This window comes from Ambystoma mexicanum, chromosome 8 (assembly GCF_040938575.1).
Source record: "Ambystoma mexicanum isolate Mex_15411 chromosome 8, UKY_AmexF1_1, whole genome shotgun sequence".
NCBI lineage: Eukaryota > Metazoa > Chordata > Amphibia > Caudata > Ambystomatidae > Ambystoma > Ambystoma mexicanum.
The window spans coordinates 941,336,053-941,357,248 of record NC_090929.1 but is presented as its reverse complement, the minus strand read 5'-3'; the positions used below and the strand labels follow the sequence as shown (position 1 = coordinate 941,357,248).

At 44.5% G+C, this 21,196-nt stretch overlaps 1 protein-coding gene across 1 annotated transcript in view; it reads left to right on the top strand.

Annotated features, from left to right (window-relative positions):
• Positions 1 to 21,196, top strand: part of SH2D4B (SH2 domain containing 4B) — a 1,358,492-nt gene that overhangs the window by 1,278,108 nt on the left and 59,188 nt on the right. Inside the window, exon 14 of the mRNA XM_069610827.1 lies at positions 12,576 to 12,796. Coding sequence (XP_069466928.1) covers positions 12,576 to 12,796 — 221 coding nt within the window. The remainder of the gene's footprint in view (positions 1 to 12,575; positions 12,797 to 21,196) is intronic.

Here is a 21,196-nt window from a genome sequence, read left to right as displayed (position 1 = left end):
TTGTTTGTTTGTTTGCTTATTTATTTATAATGTGCGCCAGACCCAAAGATATCAGGGCGCAGGGTACAAGACAGTTCACAGCTTATACTGTTGCAGGCATACAAAAGTACATATGTATAATACAGTAATAGAGGACAGGGTGCATGGGTATTTACAATTTAAAAGTTACATATTTACATTTGTACAGAGATATGATAGAAAGGATCTAATACAGTTCAGGTAATAGGATGGCGTAGAAAAGTGCAAGTATAAAAGACAGTGGTACTTGTGTGATTTTTTACTGGTCAATATCTTTAAGCCAGTTGATCAGATTCCGTCTAAAGAGGTGTTAGGGTTGGTCTGCTCTCAGGGAGGGTGGTAGAGAGTTCCAAAGCTGAGCAGCTTTGACAGTGAAGCTACTGCCCCCAACTTTTGACAATTTGAATCTCAGTATCAACAGACAGTTGGTGTTGGCGGTCCTAGTTGGGCGGTTGGATATTTTCCTATTGATTCTGTCTATCAGGTAATGGGGTGCAGCATTGTTTAGACATTTGTGCTTAAGTGAAGTGGTTTTTAGGCAGATTTTATCATTAGTGGAGAGCCAATTGTTTTGCCTCTGTACTTCAGAAATATGCTCTTTCTTTGATATACCTAGTACTGCTCTGAGAGCGTTATTCTAAAGAATCTGAATTGTTTGACAATATTTTTGTTAGCGCCTAGATATAATGCGTTGCAATAGTTTAGATAATATTAGTGCTCTGGCTAGGGTAGTACAGCTGTTGTTTGACAGGAACGGTCTGCATGCTCTGATCAATTTACAAGTATAGGCTGTGGCTGAGGCCATGGAACTAACCTGTTTGGCAAAGGTTAGACTGGAGTCAAGGTAGAACCCTAAAAGTTTCACCTCTTTAGCCACCTTGATGGTATTACCGTCAATAATGAATGAAGTGTATTTATGATCGAGTTTATTGAGGTTAGGCGTGGTGCCTAAAATGATAAGTTCAGTTTTGTCATCATTCAGGCATAGACCATGGACAGCCATCCATGACTGGATGATGAGGTATATCCTATTCACCAAGGCCAAATCCGTGTCATTATCCCCAGTAAGTGGAATGAGAATCTGAGTGTCATATGCATAGTTAGTGTAGGTGACACTGAGACAGTCTAGATCATCAAAAAGGGGTTTAGTGAATATGTTATACATTGTGGGTCATACACATGAACCCTGTGGCCCTCCACAGGTAATGTGAATGGGGTTGGCTGCTGCAGAAGATGAGAAGACTCTCATAGTCCTGATAGTTAAGAAGGACTGGATCCAGACTATAGCTTCATGAGAAAAATGTGCTGCTTTATCGAGGTGGTTGCACAGGTGGTTGCACTGCACCATGCCCCATAGAAGTGTAATCTTAAAAATCTTTCCATGTTACATAGTGAAATCATGAATGCTTTCATTTTAGAGTTTCAGGTACTGTGAAAGATGTAAGAGGTAGCTACCATTGCCTTAATAACTACATAATTGCACTACTGCACAGAAAACATAAAGACACCACAATGCATACAAATATGAGCATGTACAGGGAAATTGAAGAAGACAAACAATGAGCAGTATTACCAGAAAGTGTTCATAACATACCTGATTACCTTCATGCACAGAAATCATTGCTGTGTTTTACGCTTTCTTCTTCCCCTATATGTATATGTATTGTATGATGTGAGTGAACCCTAAGGAAAGTAGTGCAAGGACATATGAGAAGGGTGCCACACACAAAGACAGAACCTTCGAATGGTTACTTCCTGACTGGTACTGAAGTAAAGCACCTGGCCTGCTTATGTCAGTGAACAAAAAACGGAACAACCACACATGTGATGATTTGTGATGGCATCTTTGATGTCATGGGTGTTAGTCCTTGCAGTGCACACTGGTGGCGCGAGTTGTGGTTGCTTAGCTTACTATAGCAGGCGAATTACGGAGGATTTTCGTTTTACCTGTAACCCTAACGTCCCTGCAGCAACGTTTTTCCATTGAATTTCATAGGTTTTTGCTAGTGCAACTTAACCATAACGTCCCTTTAACATTGTTTTTGTTAGTGAATATATATAGTCACTTTTTGCTCAATGCGGTAAAGTACGGATTCCCGCCAAAGCCTGTAAGGAAGGAAAGCACACAAACTTTATCACAATAGCCAACTCCAGAAATGGATATCACCAACTTAAGAAGTCCAGCCCTACAAAGATAGGAGCCTTGTGCTCAACATTATGTTCATGCGTAAAAATGCTCATTGATGAGTAAAGTTCACAAAGGACAAACTTCAATGGGAATGAAAAGTTAGAAGAGGACACTTGAGTGTGAGGAATTCAGTTCCAAGAGTCAGAGAGGGTCTGCTAAGGAGAACAAAACTGTCTCCAACTTTCAGACGACTATATGGACCATGAGCCACTCAAGTCAAGGCAAGGACCACAAGGGATCCTTTGCGCAAATTGGTATGGATGAATTAGGGGCCACCAGTAAGTGATATGATTACGCACCACCATCAGCTCATTCCGGGTTCAAACTTGGTAGATTTGAAGTAGGTCACCAGGACTACAAAATCCTCTCCTTGGTTATGCTGCAAAGTGCACAGGACACTGCGGGTGTGGATGCGGGTCCGATTTACATCAGGAGCTGGATCTCTTGTCACAAATTCAGGACACAGAAAGCACTGATGCAGCTGGTCCCAGGACAATTGAAGAAAGGCAGGAAAGTCACCAGCAGCTACTGCCACTGTCGCACAGTGATGCAGGAGAACCCAAGTCTTGCAGACAGATGCACACTTCTCTCTCGTGGCCCAAAGCAGTAGGGATGACTAGATTTAGCAAGAATGTAATTTGCAGTGCTATCTGGGGTTTTCCCAAAGATCGAGCCAAACCTCGATGTAGCAACGTTCCAGCATGGGTGCCAAGGTTCAAGCTGGTCAGTCGACTGGAAGGCCCAGGAACACTTCTGAGAATGCTTGTTTGCAGGACGCCAAGGAGACATTGACAGTGAATGTTCCAACTTCTCAAAGGGTTTGAAGCACCTTTGCAGGTCTTTGGAGATCGAGTGCAAAGCGGTCTCAGGGTGCCAAACCTTCTCTGAACAGTTCCGGACCGCCCTTGGGTCTGCTTCGCATCTCTGGATACTTGGCTGTGTGTATAGGTTGTTTCAGACCTAAGGGTGATCTGCGAGTCTGCAGTCAGAGACCCTCCTCATATCCCAAAGCCTGGTGAGTGCTCGCACCCAGCTGGCCAATGAGGAGATCTGCATCTCTCATGCTCTCGCACAATAGGCATACTTGTACCATTATTCTCAGCCCACTTCCTGAGTAGCCACACACGTGACATGCATTAGCCCGCAAAAATTGACGGCTTTTGCAGGAGAATGCATGCCCAAATAAGGACTTCCTGGATCATAAAAGCATGGGGAAGGCCAATGTACAAAATGGCGAAAGGAGAAGACAAAAGACCGTGTGCCACGGCCATGACGGAGACAAGCCACAGTCATGAGCCACACGTGGTAAGCGCGGTGTATCTCAGTAAATGTTTATAAAAATACATGACGAAGCTTCTAGGGATTTCTAGGTACTGAAAACGCAAGGACCCCAGTGCGCTGTACTGTAATGTACTTTGCGCACTGAAATACGGTTGCCAAAAGTTCAACAAAGTCATAAGACTAAAGGAAACAACGTTTCCCAGTACTTACTGTCAGAAGGACATTTCAGCTTCCCCTGAACGATGTGCAAAAGCCCAGTGTAGTGCAGCTGAAGTCTGTGCTCCACGGGCAAAAGGTCAGGACAGGAGGCTGAAACAAAAACAAAAAGTTGTGATGTCAACAAATATAGAGTTAAAACAGCAGTAAGTGAAATGTTACCAAACATGACATAGCTGTGCAACTCAGCTGCCTCTGTAGTTGCTTTGTTGTTGTGGAATGTCACCCTTCTGGTGTCAGTTTCCTTGTGTGGTCCTGATGCTCTCTATACCCATCTTTCTCCTCCCCAGACTCAGTCTGGGTTTTCCATGGATTGCGTAATGAGTTGTAAGTCTTCTTACCAAGCCGCCTCTCAGCCCTCTACCTCTGTGGATTAGAAGAAAGCCCCACTTTGTGGTTCGCTATTAGAGGTCAGCTGCCCAACTTCCTCCAGCATCACACCGGGTGTATCGTCCCTGCCGGTCCTCACAGTCACTGTGGGGCAAATTGTTACAGCCTGCATGTATGAACCACCATCTTGGAGTCAGGCATGCACTTCTACGTCAGGCGAGGGCATGCTGCAGCTCCCACGCTAGTTCCGGCCGGCCACTGGGGATGTAGTGACCCTCATCTACCCTCATTTGACTCAAATCATTGGCTACAGTTTCATCCTGAGCAGCCAGGGTCAGGGCTTCGCAAGTTAGCTCCAAACATACACTGCTATGCTTTATTTAGGCCAGGGACGTAAGTGGCAGCCAATCAAAATGGCCACCTGTGTTGGGTCTTAGTGGGGAAGTGCAGCTCTTCAGGATGAAATCTCAGTTGCCAAATGGTGCGCTCTTGCAGGTTCCATGTCTCCACATCTGGTCGTGGTTGCACCACCTGTATTATGAATGTACAGCCTCCTACAGCCGTCGTACGGTTGTCCACTGCTTATTGTAGTGGCCCGCCTAATCTTGCTCCCTGAAGTCGGGACGTCCTCCTTGCTTCTGCAGCTCCAATGTGGCCCAGAGCCATGAAGTGAGGGGCCATGCCAGGAAATACTGTGAGCTATGTAAGAGTGCAAGATGCACCTGGAACACAAAATAGACGCAGTGGGACTGGATGTCGGTATCCTTAGGCAGGACCTCCACAAACAATACCTGATACTACAAACACCCTGTAGGAAGGGGTCCTTGAAATACTGCAGTGCAACAATTGCTATCTTCCCGGATTTCACCAAAGTGTACAGAAAGCAAATAAGTCATTCGGCACAATGAGCAAGAGATTGGGGGAGGGGGAGGCATAAAGTATGCTACTTTATACCCAGCGACTTTGAGAGTGTGTGGTCCAGAAGGAGTGAGTTCCTTCACACGCCTGGCAGAGGCATGGGACTGGCCAGAAATGATCAACTCACAACAGGAGAGGTCGGCAGGAGTAGAAACTGTGGCAGCATTAGCTGAGAAGTCCTCTAATAACTGCGGCCCCAGGCCAGGGGCTGGAAGGGCCATTGGCAGACAACACATATCCATGAAGAGCAGATGGGGTGAAGGGCATGGGAGGAGGAGAGCCTAAGTCACTGAACATATGGCAGACAGAAACAAGTTACTATGGGCCCTCAGGTGCTGGGGCAGAGTGGCCCACCTGCACAGCCCCCCTGAACAGAAAGTTAGTGACTTTAAGGGTCTACAGATGCTTCATGTTGGGGAGGAAGTATGGGAAGGGGGCAATGTTCACGAGCTGATCTGGTGGGTGTTACTACAGTTGTTGTGGTTCAGTAATTTTGCAGTTGGTTTGGCGGGCAGAACACACACGCAAACAGGTTCCCCCGGTCAGTGGGGCATTGGCCCAATGACATCCCTAAAACCAGGGAGCACGGGTGATACATGAAGCTATGGGGTCTGAGCAGAGCAGATCTCTGTGATGTGTGACATGGAACACTAATGGGCTGCTCGACAAAGTTAAAAGGGAGGTGGTCTCCAAATACCTATGCAGTCCCAGGGCAAATATTGTATTGCTACAGGAGACCCATCTCATGGGCACATAATGTGGGTTCTTGGACAGGGGTCAATAATCAGTAGTTTAACATGCTGGCTACTACTGTGGTTCTCAGGGAGTGACTATCCTGTTTAGACAATCAGTGCCACTAGAAGTGAAAATGGTAAAGAGAGATACCCAAGGGTGATTTTTGATAATAAGGGGGAGAGCTGTGGGGGTGACCATAACAGTGCTTAGCGTTTACACAGCCTCCCCTATGCACAATAGTGGGAGGGGATTTCAACAATGTTATGTGTATGGGCTTGAACAGACAGAAGCCGGTCTGGGGAAGACCTTGTTGGTGCCATTTGCAGATGCGCTATTGCTGACGGATGTGTGGAGGGAGCTGCATCCAGGGTGTAGAGGTCTTGTTTCACTTGGGCCACAAAACGCATACTCCTGCATTGATTACATTTTTGTTCCCAACACCAATCTTGGAAGGGCTATTGAGGCAGATTATTTGCCAAGAGGTATCTCAGAGAACGCACTGCTATCCATGGAAACTACCGGGAAGGAACTGAAGGGCAGGGGAAACTGGAGGGTAGACGCCTATTATCTGGATAATCAGTCTGTAAAGAAGGGGCTGAAAGATCAGACAGAGGAATACTTTACCCTAAACAAGGGCACAGTGAGGAGTCAAATCACCCTATGGGAAGCGTATAAGGTGGTCCTCTGGTGGAAGGCCATGATGGAGATTGGCAAACAACAAAAGGATAGATAGACCAGATTGGAAGAGCTGGAAAAACCAGTCAAAGATGAGGAGGAGAGATACATCACGGTAAGCACAGCTCAATCCAAGATGGAATTGAATCAGGCCATCTTACAGTACAGAACTGAGTCTACAGAGAAGGCTAAGCAAGCACATTGGGCAGCCAAGGGGATAACATATGAGATAGGGGACAAGGCCAGGAGCCTGTTTGTGTGGCTGGAGAGGAGAGAGAAAGGGTTGTGATGGGTCAGAGAGGTAGTTTCACACAGGGAAGGAAGCATCAGGAGAGGAGAGCAGATAGCTGATGAATTTGCTGACTATTACCGGGAACTGTATGAAAGCAGTAACGGGCAACAGCAGAGGGGATAAGGCAATATCTAAGGGAGACAGCCTGGCCATTGCTGGGTGATAGTGAAAGGGAGCAGATGTACAGGGACCTCACAGTGGAAGTGTTGCAGGAAGGAATTGTTCAGTTCAAAGCAAGAAAGCCAGCGGGTCTGAACTGACTCCCCCTTGAATGCTGGAAAAGACTGAGCGAAAATGTTGCAAAGCCAATTCTGGATATGTTTAAAGAAAGCAGGGACAGAGGGGAGTTATCAGAGGGTCTATGTCAGGCCACAATCATACTCATCCCTAAAAAGGGTAAGCCAAGGGAGTGTTGCTCCATGTCTAGACAGATTTCAATTTTGAATGGGGAGGCAAAAATACTGGCCAAAGCACTAGCGAACAAGCTGATCCCAATGATCGGAAGATTGATCCACTTGGAGCAATGTGGATTTGTCCCAGAAAAAGCCACTAGAATGCATGTTAGGAGACTTCACAATGTGCTAGAGAAAGTGAAGGAACTGGAGGGCCCACATGTCATTATGGCACTCGACTCATGGAGGCCTTCGACTCGGTTAGTTGGGACTTTCTCTGGACGGATATGGAAAAGATGGAGTTTGGGGGCAGATACATACAATGGGTGATACTGCTATATTCAAAACATTGCAACAAAGCTAGGGTGAATGGGTAAACGTCCAACAGATTCCCACTACACAGGGGCATGAAACAGGGATGTCAGTTGTCCCCCTTGTTGTTTCTCATCGTGATAGAACCGCTGGCCGAAAGGATATGATCAGACCATTACCAGACTGGATTTGCATGGCCGGGAGGCTGGGAGGACCACGTCTCTCTTTATGTGGATGACTTGTTGCTGTATCTTGGGTAGTCGAGGCAGCTGGGTCCCAAGGCCATAGCTACGATCCAGCAATTTGGGCGTTACTGTGGTCTTAAAATTAATTGTGGCTAATCAGTATATGTTCCAGTGACAGGGGGAGTTGGAGAGGTGAGCCATGCATATCGTGAGAGGAGCATTAACATAATTGGTGATAAATATACATATAGAGATGGAGTTGTTCCTGCAGAACAAACCCACCCTCTAATCTCAATTGGGAGAGCCAACCTATTTAAAATGATCTAACTCCTGAAACTTCTGTATGTTCTCCAGAACTCCCCGGTCAGAGTGCCCAAGGCCACATTCGTGAGGATCGACTCAATGCAGCGTGTGATCCTTTGCGGACAAAGCGCTCCTCGAATAGCGCTAACATACATGAAAAACTCTATTTGGGAAGGGGGATTGTGGATACCGGGCATACGAAAGTATTATTGGGCATCACTCTTTGGTGGTCGCCAACAAATGGTTGTTCGGGGGACTCAATACAGCCTACATTAGGCTAGAGGTTAGTATAATGGAGGACAGGTCCCAGCTCCAGGTTCTGTACAGTGGCCTTGGGGTTAAAAACCTTCCATCAGCTCGGATACGGATAGTGGAGATAAAGCAGGAGGAAACTGGGGTGCTGGGTTACAAAGGCTTGGTTACGAGGAGGTCACCGGTGTGAGAATACCCAGATATAAAGAAGTCTACAAGTTAGGTAAACAAAGAAGATTGATGAACCAGGGCAAAACTAGGGTGGGAGACGTCCTGGGGGGGAATAGGCTACTCGGATTCCCAGAGCTACAGAAGAATGTGGTCTGAGGGCAGGGGACAACTTCACAAATATCAGATTCAAACAAGCAATGCCGTCGCAGTGGGGGATCGAGATGGAAATCCCAGGGTAAACACCGCTGGAAGCCAACCTCCTCCTCGAGAAGTTAGGGGAAAAAAGACATTTCCGTTTACGGCAAAGAAACTAGAGTGGGTCAGAGCCAAATGGGGGGGGTTTGGGGTTTGGAGGAAGAGGAGTTATTGAAAGCGCAACTAGCAGTCAAGGAAGTGAAAATGTCCTCGAGACTCTGGCTGGTCCAACACAAGATTGTGCATAGAGTACATTATCCCAGGAACACTTTACACAGAATGGAAAGGGTGGAGGACGAGTTATGCTTCAAATGTAGAAGGGAGGTGGAATTCTTCATTCACCTGATCTGGGACTGCCCAAAGGTCAAAGCGTACTGGGAGAAGGTGGGTTATGTCAATTGGTATCTGCTGGATCCAGTTGTTGGCATACTCTTTATTTGACAGTCCGATCATCTACTCAAATGGCAGACAATGAATACATACCCTTTAATGCACCATTACAACAGAATTGTGTGCAACATGTAAGATTAGAGAAACAACACCATGTGTTGCCACACGGTAGCCCCATATGCACTCCAGGTGGGAAGATATCCCAGGTATCACTCAAGAGTCTATCAACCCGGCAAACCCAAAGATGGGATATATATAGGGGAATATAGACTCTGACCTAGTAAATTTATTTTAGAGACCAAATGTTACACAATCAATAGGCGTTACTCTCAAACAGAGAGTGGGTATATTTCAGTGGTACAATTGGGAAGCTGGCATTTAGGTCAGTGTTTTGACTGTAACAATTTTCAAAGAAGAGCGTAAATACACAGCAAACATATTTTTAATACAGAAAAGTAAAACATGAGGAGTACAATAGTGAGTCCAAAAGGTACTCCACGCTTGTTACAGGAATCTCTATATCCCACTTTCTAAAGTAACTCAAAACCAAAGGATCGCTAATTGCACATTTTTCAAAAAGAAAGAAAGGATATATTCAAAATAATTTTCAAAAAACTAGTGTTTACAACATTCACACTAGAACTTTTTTGGTGAATCATCAAAAGTCCATTTAGACAATTCCAAACAGCACCATTGAGTTCAAACAGTTGCCAACGCGTTTCGGATTACTACAGAATCCATCCTCAGGGCTATGGTTGCTATTCGTTCCAACTCTTTAGAGTATACCACAATTCTTATTTCTAAAAAGTAACAGAAAATACAATCACTAAGTGTTTGAAATTTAAACACAGCTAAATCACTTATAATATTGGGAGGACCACCAACCTTGTGGCCCATCAACAAATAGTTGTCGGGTAGTAGGATCAGGCTCACAGGACCGCAGTGCCCGGCAACAGAGTTATGTCGAACTTGAGGATACCCAGTACCCTATGTGGAGGAAAGGATGGGGTGTAAGAATCAAATTTAGAAAACCTCACTGTCAATTAACATCCGGCCACTATGGCCTCTAAACCAGCCTCATGTGCATATAACACACCATTTTAACCTCAAGTGATCTCCTCACCAAGATGGTCGAGACACCTGACCCTGTACACTCGCTATATCAACAACATTTTCGGGATCTGGAGCGGACCAGAAAATGAATTACCAGATTTTTTCAGTATGATGAACCAGATGCACCCAAGAATTCAATTCACAACTCTAACGAGCAGGTACAATATTCATTTTTTGGATGTTGAGGTCTATGTGCAAGCACAGAAATTGCAGACCCGTATTTTCACTAAAGCCACAGACAGGAACAGTTTGCTTCTGGCTACTAGTTTCCACCCACAGAGAACATTGGACAGTGTCCCCTTGAGCCAATTCCTACGATATAGGCGAAATATCTCAGAACCTTCAGAATACACACGGCAATCTGCTATGCTAGAAAGAAATTTGTGGAATAGATAGTGTCAAAGAAAGAGTTAGTAAAGTTCAAAGAGACACCTTACTCACACCGAAAGCTCAGAAGACCAGTGAGACACTTGTATTTGTGACAACACATTCTACGCAAAGTAGAAGAATCAAGAAGATAATACAGAAGCATTGGGCGATGCTACAAATGGACCCGAAGCTACAACAACTCTTTCCACAAACACCCACATTTGCATATAAGAACAATAAGGCGCTGCGTAGTAGCCTTACTAAAGCAGATCTACAAATCCCGAGATCTGACGCTGGTACATTCTGGGGCACGACCCCCTTCCTGAATTGCCAACACTGTGCAAATGTTAATTTTTAGAAACAAGAATTGCGTTATACTCTAAAGAGTTGGAACAAATAGCAACCATAGCCCCGAGGATGGATTCTGTAGTAATCCGAAACGCGTTGGCAACTGTTTTAAATCATTGCTGCTGTTTGGAATTGTCTAAATGGACTTTTGATGATTCACCCAAAAAATTCAAGTGTGAATGTTGTAAACTCTAGTTTTTTGAAAATTGTTTTGAAGATGTCCTTTCTTTCTTTTTGAAAAATGTGCAATTAGCGATCCTTTGGTTTTGAGTTACTTTGGAAAGTGGAATATAAAGATTCCTGTAACAAGCGTGGAGTACCTTTTGGACTCACTATTGTACTCCTCATGTTTTACTTTTCTGTATTAAAAATACGTTTGCTGTATATTTACACTCTTCTTTGAAAATTATTACAGTCAAAACACTGACCTAAATGCCAGCTTCCCAATTCGACCACTGAAATAGACCCACTCTCTGTTTGAGAGTAACGCCTATTGATTGTGTAACATTTGGTCTCTAAAATAAATTTACTAGGTCAGAGTCTATACTCCCCTATATATATCCCATCTTTGGGTTTGCCGGGTTGATAGACTCTTGAGTGATACCTGGGATATCTTCCCACCTGGAGTGCATATGGGGCTACCGTGTGGCAACACACGGTGTCGTTTCTCTAGTTTCTAATTAGCCCCGGGTGGCCTCGTGGCATTCGCCCCTTTGCACCTGAAGTTTATCTGAATAAAGCACTAGCATCTATATTTCTCCATATATCTTAGATAAAATACTTTATGTGTTAGTGCGTCCCGCCCCCCACCAATCAGCATGTAAGATTCTCATTTTTCTCATAAAACACAGAGCACACATATGGTCATATCCATAAGCGGGCGTCCACACTAAAATGCGTCTCTGTTCCTATAATTAATTTAAATAAGTTTTCTTTCAATGCACCGTCAACATGATTTTTTTAAAATAAAATAAATTACATTTTACCTACTCGTACTTTGTGAACTTTTACAAATGTGTTCCTATTAAATAAATTGTTTCTGGCGTGCAGTTTTGCATTTTTTTTTTGTATAAAATATTCAAAGGCAACAATGTTGCTAATCAGTGTTGCATATAGGTATGGGTGTGTTTTTTTTTCTGGGAGGTGAGAGGGGCGTTCGCGCTGTCTGAAGGAAGGCCTGATTTGATATCATGTTTCATGTTCACTCTTACTATTTCTCTTCCGCGTAACCGGAATGCATTCGTTACTAAAGGGCTGTCTCACACAAACTCGCTCAGCCGCTCGCCCTCGCAATGTTTCCTTTGTTGCTTTCCCCGCCGAAACAGGAGGCCCTGTAATAATGCAGAGCTCAGCCTTTGAACTCCCTAGCCGTGTATCAAGTGTGCTGCACTAGTTCGTGGGAGTATGGGGGACGGTGGGCAGCCACGCGTTTCCGCTGTCCACACTGCACCTGTTCAGCGGATAACCTGTCTCCAGCCCCAGCCTTTCGCGGGCTGTTAATTTGCCGCCTTTTATGAGCTACAGCCTTTACGACGAAAGCGGGGATAACAAACTTTGCAGATACCTGTAATCATGGGCACTTCTGATATAATGCCTTGTTACACAATCAAACTGTGTTTCAAAGGCCCAATAAAGCATGCAACCATTAAGTGTTTCTGATTAAAGAAAGCTATCCTTCACTGGCATGGTGGCTGCGTGGGTTTGCTAGAGTCTGGTCCTCTACTGTAATAGCTCTGATGGGATTGTTAAAATAATCCTCCACACGAGCAGCTCGCATTTAAAGATGTGTCAGCTTTCCAATGCCAAACAGCTCTGCGAAGTACCTCCTTAGGGGGCCTTCGGGATTTCAAACCCCATGACTATCCAGACTAAGTCCATTGCTCTCTTTGCAGGTATTATTAGCCGCCAGGAGGCCGAAGAGCTGCTGATGAACAAATCCGAGGGCACCTTCCTGGTGAGGGTGAGCGAGAAAATCTGGGGTTATGCTCTTTCCTACCGCCAGCCCAGCGGCTTCAAGCACTTCCTCGTGGACGCTTCTGGGGACTTCTACAGCTTCCTGGGGGTGGACCCCAACAGGCACGCCACCCTTACAGACCTCATCGACTTTCACAAGGTACTTCCTCCTTAATAATTGGCCTGCTATGTGTGCAGTGGTGCAGCAGTGCATGTTGCCGTTAGCTGAAATCCTAAACCTTTATAATGCCACATTCTAACATGGAAAGATTGACTGGCACCATAAACTATGGGTATGCAGCGGGCAGGTACCATATTTACAAAGCTTGATGTTTCTCCTCCAACGTTCCACCTCAATGCCCACTGTCCCCCTTAGCCAACATTCCACCAGGACAATTAGCACTGCCTTCCTTTGTTCCTCACATGTTTAGTGTGGGTTATTAAGGGGTGCTTAAGTGCCACCAACAAGCTGAAACCATTGCTTTGGACTACTGTTAGAAGGGAGATGACAAACACACAGCTTCTTGGTGTTGTTTGGTCATTTAATCACCCATTGACTGCCCATGATCATGCTAATCCCTTGAGCCATTCCAGCCCACTACCTGCCCCTCCCAGCACAAAATACACCCTCATGAGATCTCTTTAAGCTAGCTCTATCAAGAAGTAACAACAAACATTGGTCTGCTAGTGTTATTTCTTAGTAGTATCCTGAGACTTAATCGTTCAATCACAGCATATGTTAACGGTGTAATAAAAGTGCTTTACCCAAGACTGCATTCAGCTACATAATGTATATATTTTCCTTGCATGGAATCCCTGTTAAAGCAAGCAATGACAAAGCCAACAGTTTTGGCTTTTATTTAGGTATAAGATAGTCATTTTCAAACTCGTCAGTAAGATAACTAAGAGCGTTGAGCGCTCACTGCTGCAATCTGTGTGCAATCTGCAGATCGCAGATTCAAATCACGGGCTATCTCAGCCTTTCGAGGTCGATAAATGAGTACTAACTTCAGTTGGATGGTATTGTATGTAAATATGTGCTATGTAAAACACTTTTGCGAAAGCGCTATATAAATAACACATCATTATCATTATATGTCCAAGTAACCACACCTTCGTCAGCTGTTGCCATCTTTTGGCCAAGTAGTACCTTTATGATCCATGGCAATGCCTGGTAAATGCCTATCCCATGCCTAAACAAAATCCTAAAACTGCTGGTTTTGTCAATGCGTGTTTTCAACTTTTTTGCAATTTTGCCACACTGCAATGGAATTACAGCTCTGGGGGTGGGCTCTGTCACAGGTGTTAACATCCCTTCCCCGATAACTCGGGTTGCACCCCTCTGTACCAGGGACATAATGCCCAATTAAATCAGTGTGACTCAAAACACCTTCTATTCAACAGGGAACACTGACAATATTAATAAGAGGTGCATTATTGGCCGATGGAATCACGTTTGAAAGCAATTCAGGACATCCCTTGTTGGATGGGGTGCAGTGAGGTGGGCATCCGACCTCCGGGAGCAATGGGGGACCCTCAGAAGCAAAGAGAGAACACACGAAGTATTTCAAAGATTAGGAGAGAAAGAGTTAGAACAGATTTGAAAACGTTGCTACTAAGAGACAGCTGGTTATTAAAACATAAAAAAGAGAGAAAGAGCTGGAGATTGGGGTAGAGGATAAGTACCGAGCGGGTCGCCAACCAAGTGACCACACGTGCCAGATCACTCTTGAAGGTGTGTTGACAAAAAGGAAGCACGCTTAGAAAATACCAATGGGGGAAGGTTTGTTGTTTGGGTTGAAAAGTCAAGTTTTATTGACTTTTATAGAGATTTTACTTGCTCTCTTTTAAATCATTCGCTGTTCAGAAAAGAAAGATGTTAGAAAAATACGAATGAAAGGGTTTTTTAAATAGGAAGAGCTAAAGGAACAAATATAGAGGAAGAAAGTAAGCAATAGAAAATACTAGAAAAGGAGATAAACACATACGGCAAAAGGGAGAAACAATATAACCGATGCAGTAATCAAGAAATAAAAAAGGAGTAGAACAGTAAGACAGGCAAATAGTGTAGGAGGTAGAAATAAAGAAAGCAGGGAAGAAAAGAACAGGGAATGTGAGATAAGTAAGAAAGACTAGGAACGCAGGAAAAAAGCCATAGCATGAGAAAAGAGAAAGTGAAAGAAGAAATAAATAAATTGGAGGAAGGAAAGAAAAAAAGGGAATTAAATAAAAACAGGGAAAGAAAAAAGAGTAAGAAAGAAAAAGGGAATGGCACAAAAGAAATATAGAAAGAAAGGGAATGCAAAAGGGGACAGCACTATTATAGAAATGAAGATGAGGCAGTAAAGAATAAAGAGAAATAGAGAGAATGAAAGCAAAACATAGAAAAGGACTTTACAGCAAAACATACAACCCTTGAAAAAGAGATAGAGATGATGATGGAATCTAAAAGATAAAAAGAGAATGGAAGAAGGAAAGAAAGAGAGCATTTGGGAGAGAAAGATAGTGGCGAAGGGATAGAAAAATGTCGAGAAAGTAAGAGGAAAATGAAAGAGAATAACAGACAGTGAAGGAAAGAGAAAGATAGAGAGAGTAAGAGAAAGGAAGAACCAAATAAAGAAAAAAAAGAATAAGGAGAGACCAAGTAAAGGAAAGAGAGTTCAAAAGAAAGAGCGAAAGGACGGATGTACAAAAGAGAGATGGTGAACGATAGAGAAGAAAGAAAGGAAGGAAGAAAAAAGAAAGAAAGAAAGGAAGAAAGAAAGAAGGAAAGAGAGAAAGAAGGAAACATTTTTTAAGAAGCAAATATGAACATAAAGAAAAGCAATGTCAAAAATGCCAAACAAGAAAGGAAGGACTGAATGAAAATATGCAAGGCAAGAATGAGATAGAACAGAATGAAAGAAAAGCCAGTGAGCGAGAGAACAGGAATGAGGACACATTGCCATATGTGAAGGCAAGAAAGGTAGCATGACAATTATCTTGGAATAATAGACAGGAGAAGGAGATCAGCAGAGCAGGCAAGATTGGGGTATAGAAACCAAATCAGATCTTAACTCGACAGACACATAAGAATTGTTCTTTTACAACGCACATAACACCAATGAGCGATTTCTAAGCACAGGATTGGGATTCAAATCTGTGTTTGCTTTTTCTTGTTTCCAAGACAAACACATTGCCCCTGGGCTATCCTTCCTCCCCAAACAGAACATAGAGTGTGGATTAACATTGAATAAGAAGAGTAAAAAGATAAAAGTGAAGGATGAGATGAAGTCAGGAAGGATAAGGATTAAAACATTGTAAGGGGGAGAGAGAGAGCGAGAGTTGTGAAGTACGCAAAGGTGGAGGCTGGGAAGATGGAAAAAAGTAATAGCAATTTGAGGCAAGGTAGAAGAACATTAGGAGGGATCAAAATGAGGGAACCAAAGGGGGTGGTAGGAGAGAAAGAAGTGGAGAGAACTATTTAAGTAGGGGCAAGCCATATATTAAAGTGAAAGGTAAGTCGGGAGGGAGAGCTTTAAGAAGAGGAAAGTGAAGGCTCTCAGAATGAGAAAAGGAGATGTGAGAAGAACACAATAACATTGCAGCCTGGATTGGAAATTACTATATAGTTAAATGAAGAGACGAGAGATAGAATGGCACAGAGGGAAGTAATAGGAAGAGAAAAGGATAGATTTAGACTTGGAGAGATGGGTCCGAAGTATATGTATGTGTTGTAAATGGAGGAGTTGAGATATAGGGTTGGGTGGGAGAATGTTGGAGAGATTTGTAAGGGCAGATAGAGAGGTGGACATTTGAGGGCGAATGGTGGAGATTGAAGAGCAAGTCCAACATGGAGATGGGATGGGCATGACTTTTAGGGATATATTATAGGGCCTGTGGTAGCAGCCCTGTAGTTATAGAAAAGCTGCGCAACTCATAGAAAGAGCACTCTTTGGGTGGCTTAAATCTTTGGCGCCGTACAATGAAACTTCATCAAACTTCGTAAATACAATGTATGGCCACCTCAGAACGGTTCGAAAAGTTTGATGTGGTTTTGTCCAGGAGGATCAAAGTTATAGGGGAATCTCACACATTTTTGAAATCCTCAGACACAATGGAAACATTTTTTCGCTCAAGCCGTTTTTTCCCACTCTTACATGTGTTTTGCTGTGTGTGTTTAACATTTTCTTATGTTCATAGACTGTGGAGCTTCACCTACTCCATAGGCATCATCTTATTACTGTGTGTTACACAGCACCATCAGTGCAGTGACACAGGGTTGTCTTTTAGACTTCCCAACTCAGACTCCATTTTCTGGGACTGACTATTGTCTCCCAGAACATGTAAAGTTGCCATTGACTTTATTAGTCTTTCTAAAATCCACAGACACAGTACAAACTATCTTACATGGAGTACTGGAAAGGGTTAATACTTATCCCTTTTTGCCTGTTTCTCTTGGAGCATTGTTTCGCTCCCTTTTCATCAAGACTTGGCTGGTGGCAGTGGTAACTACCCTATTTTTCCTACCGCGGTTATCTTAAATAACCTTGCCATTGTTTTAGGCTATCTTGGTAGCCTCGAACTTAAACCCGCTAGACTATATACTTTTTTATACGGTTCCGACTGGGTTTATTCGCCATTTCTATTCGAAAATGTCTTTCTCATGTTTTACTCTGCGCGCCAAACCAGGCTTGGTCCCTTTGTCGCCATCCTTTCACAGGCTTCTACGCAGAAGCCCTCCTTAGGCACCTGAAAGTCTGGGTAGGCAAGATGTGAGGGAGGGGTTGTAGGACCCCTGCCATGGGTTCCCTCGGTAACCCAAGTCGCACTCCTGTTTGATTGGCTAGGTGACTGTCCCGCCAGGACAGCCACCCTGCTGGTGATTGACAGCCAGGCTGTGTGAATGGGGGTAAACTGCATAAAAAGCAGGTCTCTGGGTCTGAAAAGGCAGAGTCGCCACTGGAACGAAAGAACCGATGATGAGCTGACAGAAGAGGGCCCCTACAATGACGTTTTAGGACCCCTGCCATGGGTACCCAGGAATCTTCTTCCCCTGAGCTGGTGGGACTAAGCAGTTCGCCCAAACTACAAGCCAAGACTCCTTCCTCTGGTTGAATTTGCTGTACAGAGCTACAGTTAACTGGATAGCCAGGAAAGTCGGACCCTGCTTGGGTTTTAAGGAGCGCACCTTTTATTTGTTGCTTTGCTCTGCTGCTGGTTTCTTCCCTGGGAGTGCAGGACCCTCCAGTCTTCCTACTTCATGTTAGTCCGACAGTCGCTTCAGGAACCGTGAGCCTGCAGGACCTGCCAGGAACGTCCGCCGCAGCTACAGCTTCATCTCCATTTAAAGGTACTGTGCAAATCCGGTTGTTCGTTTCATCCAGACACAGTGAAAGTGTTTTAAATCTTTTTCCAATCCGAGGGCTTGTCCTTCTCTACTCTTTTAAGTAACTTTTCTTTCGACCAACTTTGTTTCAAACTCTTGGCAAAGACTTAACCGAAACTACTCTGAACTGTGTGATCCTCTGCAAAGACTCTGAACCATTAACATTGGCCCAGGCCTAGTGATTTGAATCCACATTGTAGTAAGCCTTTTCTAGATTGCCCTGCCTACGTGGTGCTTCTTAATTTTGTATAACCTTCTCTTTCGCTCACTTTTTAAATTGCTGGAGTGCCATTTTGCTCACACTTCATTTTGAGCTTCACTTGTCCAGAATTGAATGGGCGTTGTGTAGTATATTAAGATTGTGATTTCTCTGCTGCTTGATAATAGTGAGTTGTTTTATATCTGATGGTGTAAATAAATGTATATTCTTTTACTCAGAAACCTCGAGTCAGTGTTTGTTTGAACGGTGTCCAGTGAAAGTACCGAATTCAAAAGGATTGAATGCCAAAGGTGAGAGTCAATTTTACCTAAAACAAAAGAGTTGAATATTTTTTTTTGTAAATATTATTTTTTTGGGGTTTCCGTTTTGGAAAAAAAGTGGTTTTTACCAAAAAAAACCCTTTGGTTTTCGGTCCTTTTGATTCGACCCTTTGGTCATTCGATCATTTGCATTCGAAACTTTGACCTAGAACCTGTTTGAACCATAGCAATTGCTGTCCTTTGTTTAACCTCTGATACTGCTCACTTTACTCTTGAGATAAGTCTGGCTGATCAGCCATCGCTACAGCTTTACTGTGTAGTAAAGGTTTGTACCAAAGGTGAATTTGTACTTGCACCTTTAGTCTTAATTGTGTGTGGTGTTCCCAAAGGGTACTGCATATGATTCTGCCTACCAAAGACCTTAAGTTTGCAAGAGGAAAACATCAGGAACTGAGAGACATAGAGATGGGGAAGGTGCTGTCTAGCTTGCAATACCTGAAACAAAAATACTATGAGAAGGGGGACAAGACAGATGCACTATTGGTGGCTAGACTCCGAGGCCAGAGAGTAGAGAGATGGGAGACCACGGTCCGAGGAGAGGGGGGATTGGAAACACTCAGATGCAGGGGAAGTGGCCGGCGCATTCGCCGCATTCTATTAAAACTTTTACGGGAAAAAGGAGGTCTCTGACGGTGAAACACTGGGGACATATCTTGCAGGAGTGCCCCTCCCGGCCCTCAGTACCGGGCAGAGCCTTGAACTAATTAAGCCTATTACAAAGGAGGAAGCCTTGAAAGCCATAGCTGGTTTAAAGTTGGGAAGGTGCCGGGGGAACATGGCTATACAGCAGGGTTCTATAAGATCTTTGCGGGACACTTGGCACGATACTTGGCAGGCCTATTTTCTAACATCATAGCTACTGGCCCCCCCGTCCTTTGGAAAGGCACTGATTACAGTTATACCAAAGGCGGATAAAGACCCCGAGAGCTGCAAATCCTATCAACCCATTTCTCTACTCAATGTGGATGCAAAAATCTACACTAGAATAGTGCCCACACGAATGGAGTGCCTTATGCCGAGACTCATCCACTCAGATCTAGTGGGATTTATTCAAGGCAGACAGGGGGCTGACACCCTGTGCAAGAAGCTACATCTCATGGGAGTTGCCAGGGGGGAGGAGGGGAACCCAGTGCTGGTGGCCATAAATGCCAAGAAGGCCTTTGATCCGGTGGACTGGGGCTTTCTTTATAGGGTGCTCCAAAAATGTTGATTTGGCAAGGGGATCCAACAGGGCATCCAGGCATTATACCCAAATCCGGCGGCTAGGGTCACAGTCAATGGGAGGTTGTCCCAGATCTTCCTGCTACAAAGGGGGACGAGGGAGGGTTGTCCTATGTCACCCTTGCTGTTCACCCTGACAATAGAAATACTTGCAGAGTATCCGAGAAGAACCCCACAGATAGAGGGCATCATGGTTGGTAGTAGAGAGTTTAGACTCCGGTTATATGTCGACAACGTCATGCTGCACCTGAAGAATCTGACCCAGTCCATTCCTGCTGCCATGAAGGTAATCAAAGAGTTTGGGAGGTTCTCTGGGTTCAAGGTGAACATTGGAAAATCGGTGGTCTTCCCAATTACTTTTGATACCGTTAGAAAGGTAGAAGAATTGGAACCTCTGGGGTTGCAGATTTAGCTGAACGGGGTGAAGTACCTCAGGATCAATATTGTTCATCCCGGATAAGACCTGGGCCAAGCTAACTACCCTCTGTTGTTTGATAGGTTGTTTTCTGAAATGGAAACATGAGGGAAAGGGCAGTTATCGTGGATGGGGAGGCTTAACGCAATAAAAATGAATCTCCTCCCGAGGGTACTGTACTTGTTCCAAATGCTTCTGATCCAGGCACCGGACGCACACCTGAAAGAAGCTAAGCGACGTATCATGAGGTTCCATTGGCAGAGTCCATTGGCAGAGTCGGAAGCCCAGGGTGGGATATGGGATGCTCATTTTGACAAAAGAAAGGGGATGGGTAGGCCTGCCAGACCTAATGACGTACTACAGGGAGGGAAGACCGAGACAATTAATGGGTATTCTTTGAAAATCAACATTTACTCCCGGCAACGGTGGGAGAATGGCTCTGGGTCCCACGGAGCAGCCTCACGAGATGAATACCAGACATCCAATCCTGGGGGTTCTCTGGGAAGCCTTGGCCATGGGGGAAATGGGGAGGGGACCACTACCTGGCCTTCCCCCATGAGCCACATTTGGGCACCACCGGTCAGAGATGAAATACCAGAGGCTGAGCGCTACCAGTCCTGGTTTGAAGGGGTACTGACCATGGTGGGTCAACTAGTACACAAAGGGAAATTTATAAGCATACAGAAGCTTGACGAGGCCTGGGCATAGGTAAATAGTCAGTGTTGTTATACTTTTGGCTAAAACAGATATTCATGTCAGGAAAATGGAAGGGACACATTCAGAGGGATCTTACCCCAGTCGAGAAGGTTCTGGACGGGTACGCAGATATGAAAGGCCTCATTTCATGCCTCTATGGGGCATTGTTGGAACTCAGGGATGGGGTTTGCTTCACGGATGGCAATGTGACCCAGTGCATCTGTCCAGAATGTTCCCAATGGTAGACCCCCACTGCTGGCATGGATGCAGAGCCAGAGCCGACTACTGGCACATGTGGTGGGACTGCCCCGGGGTGCAGG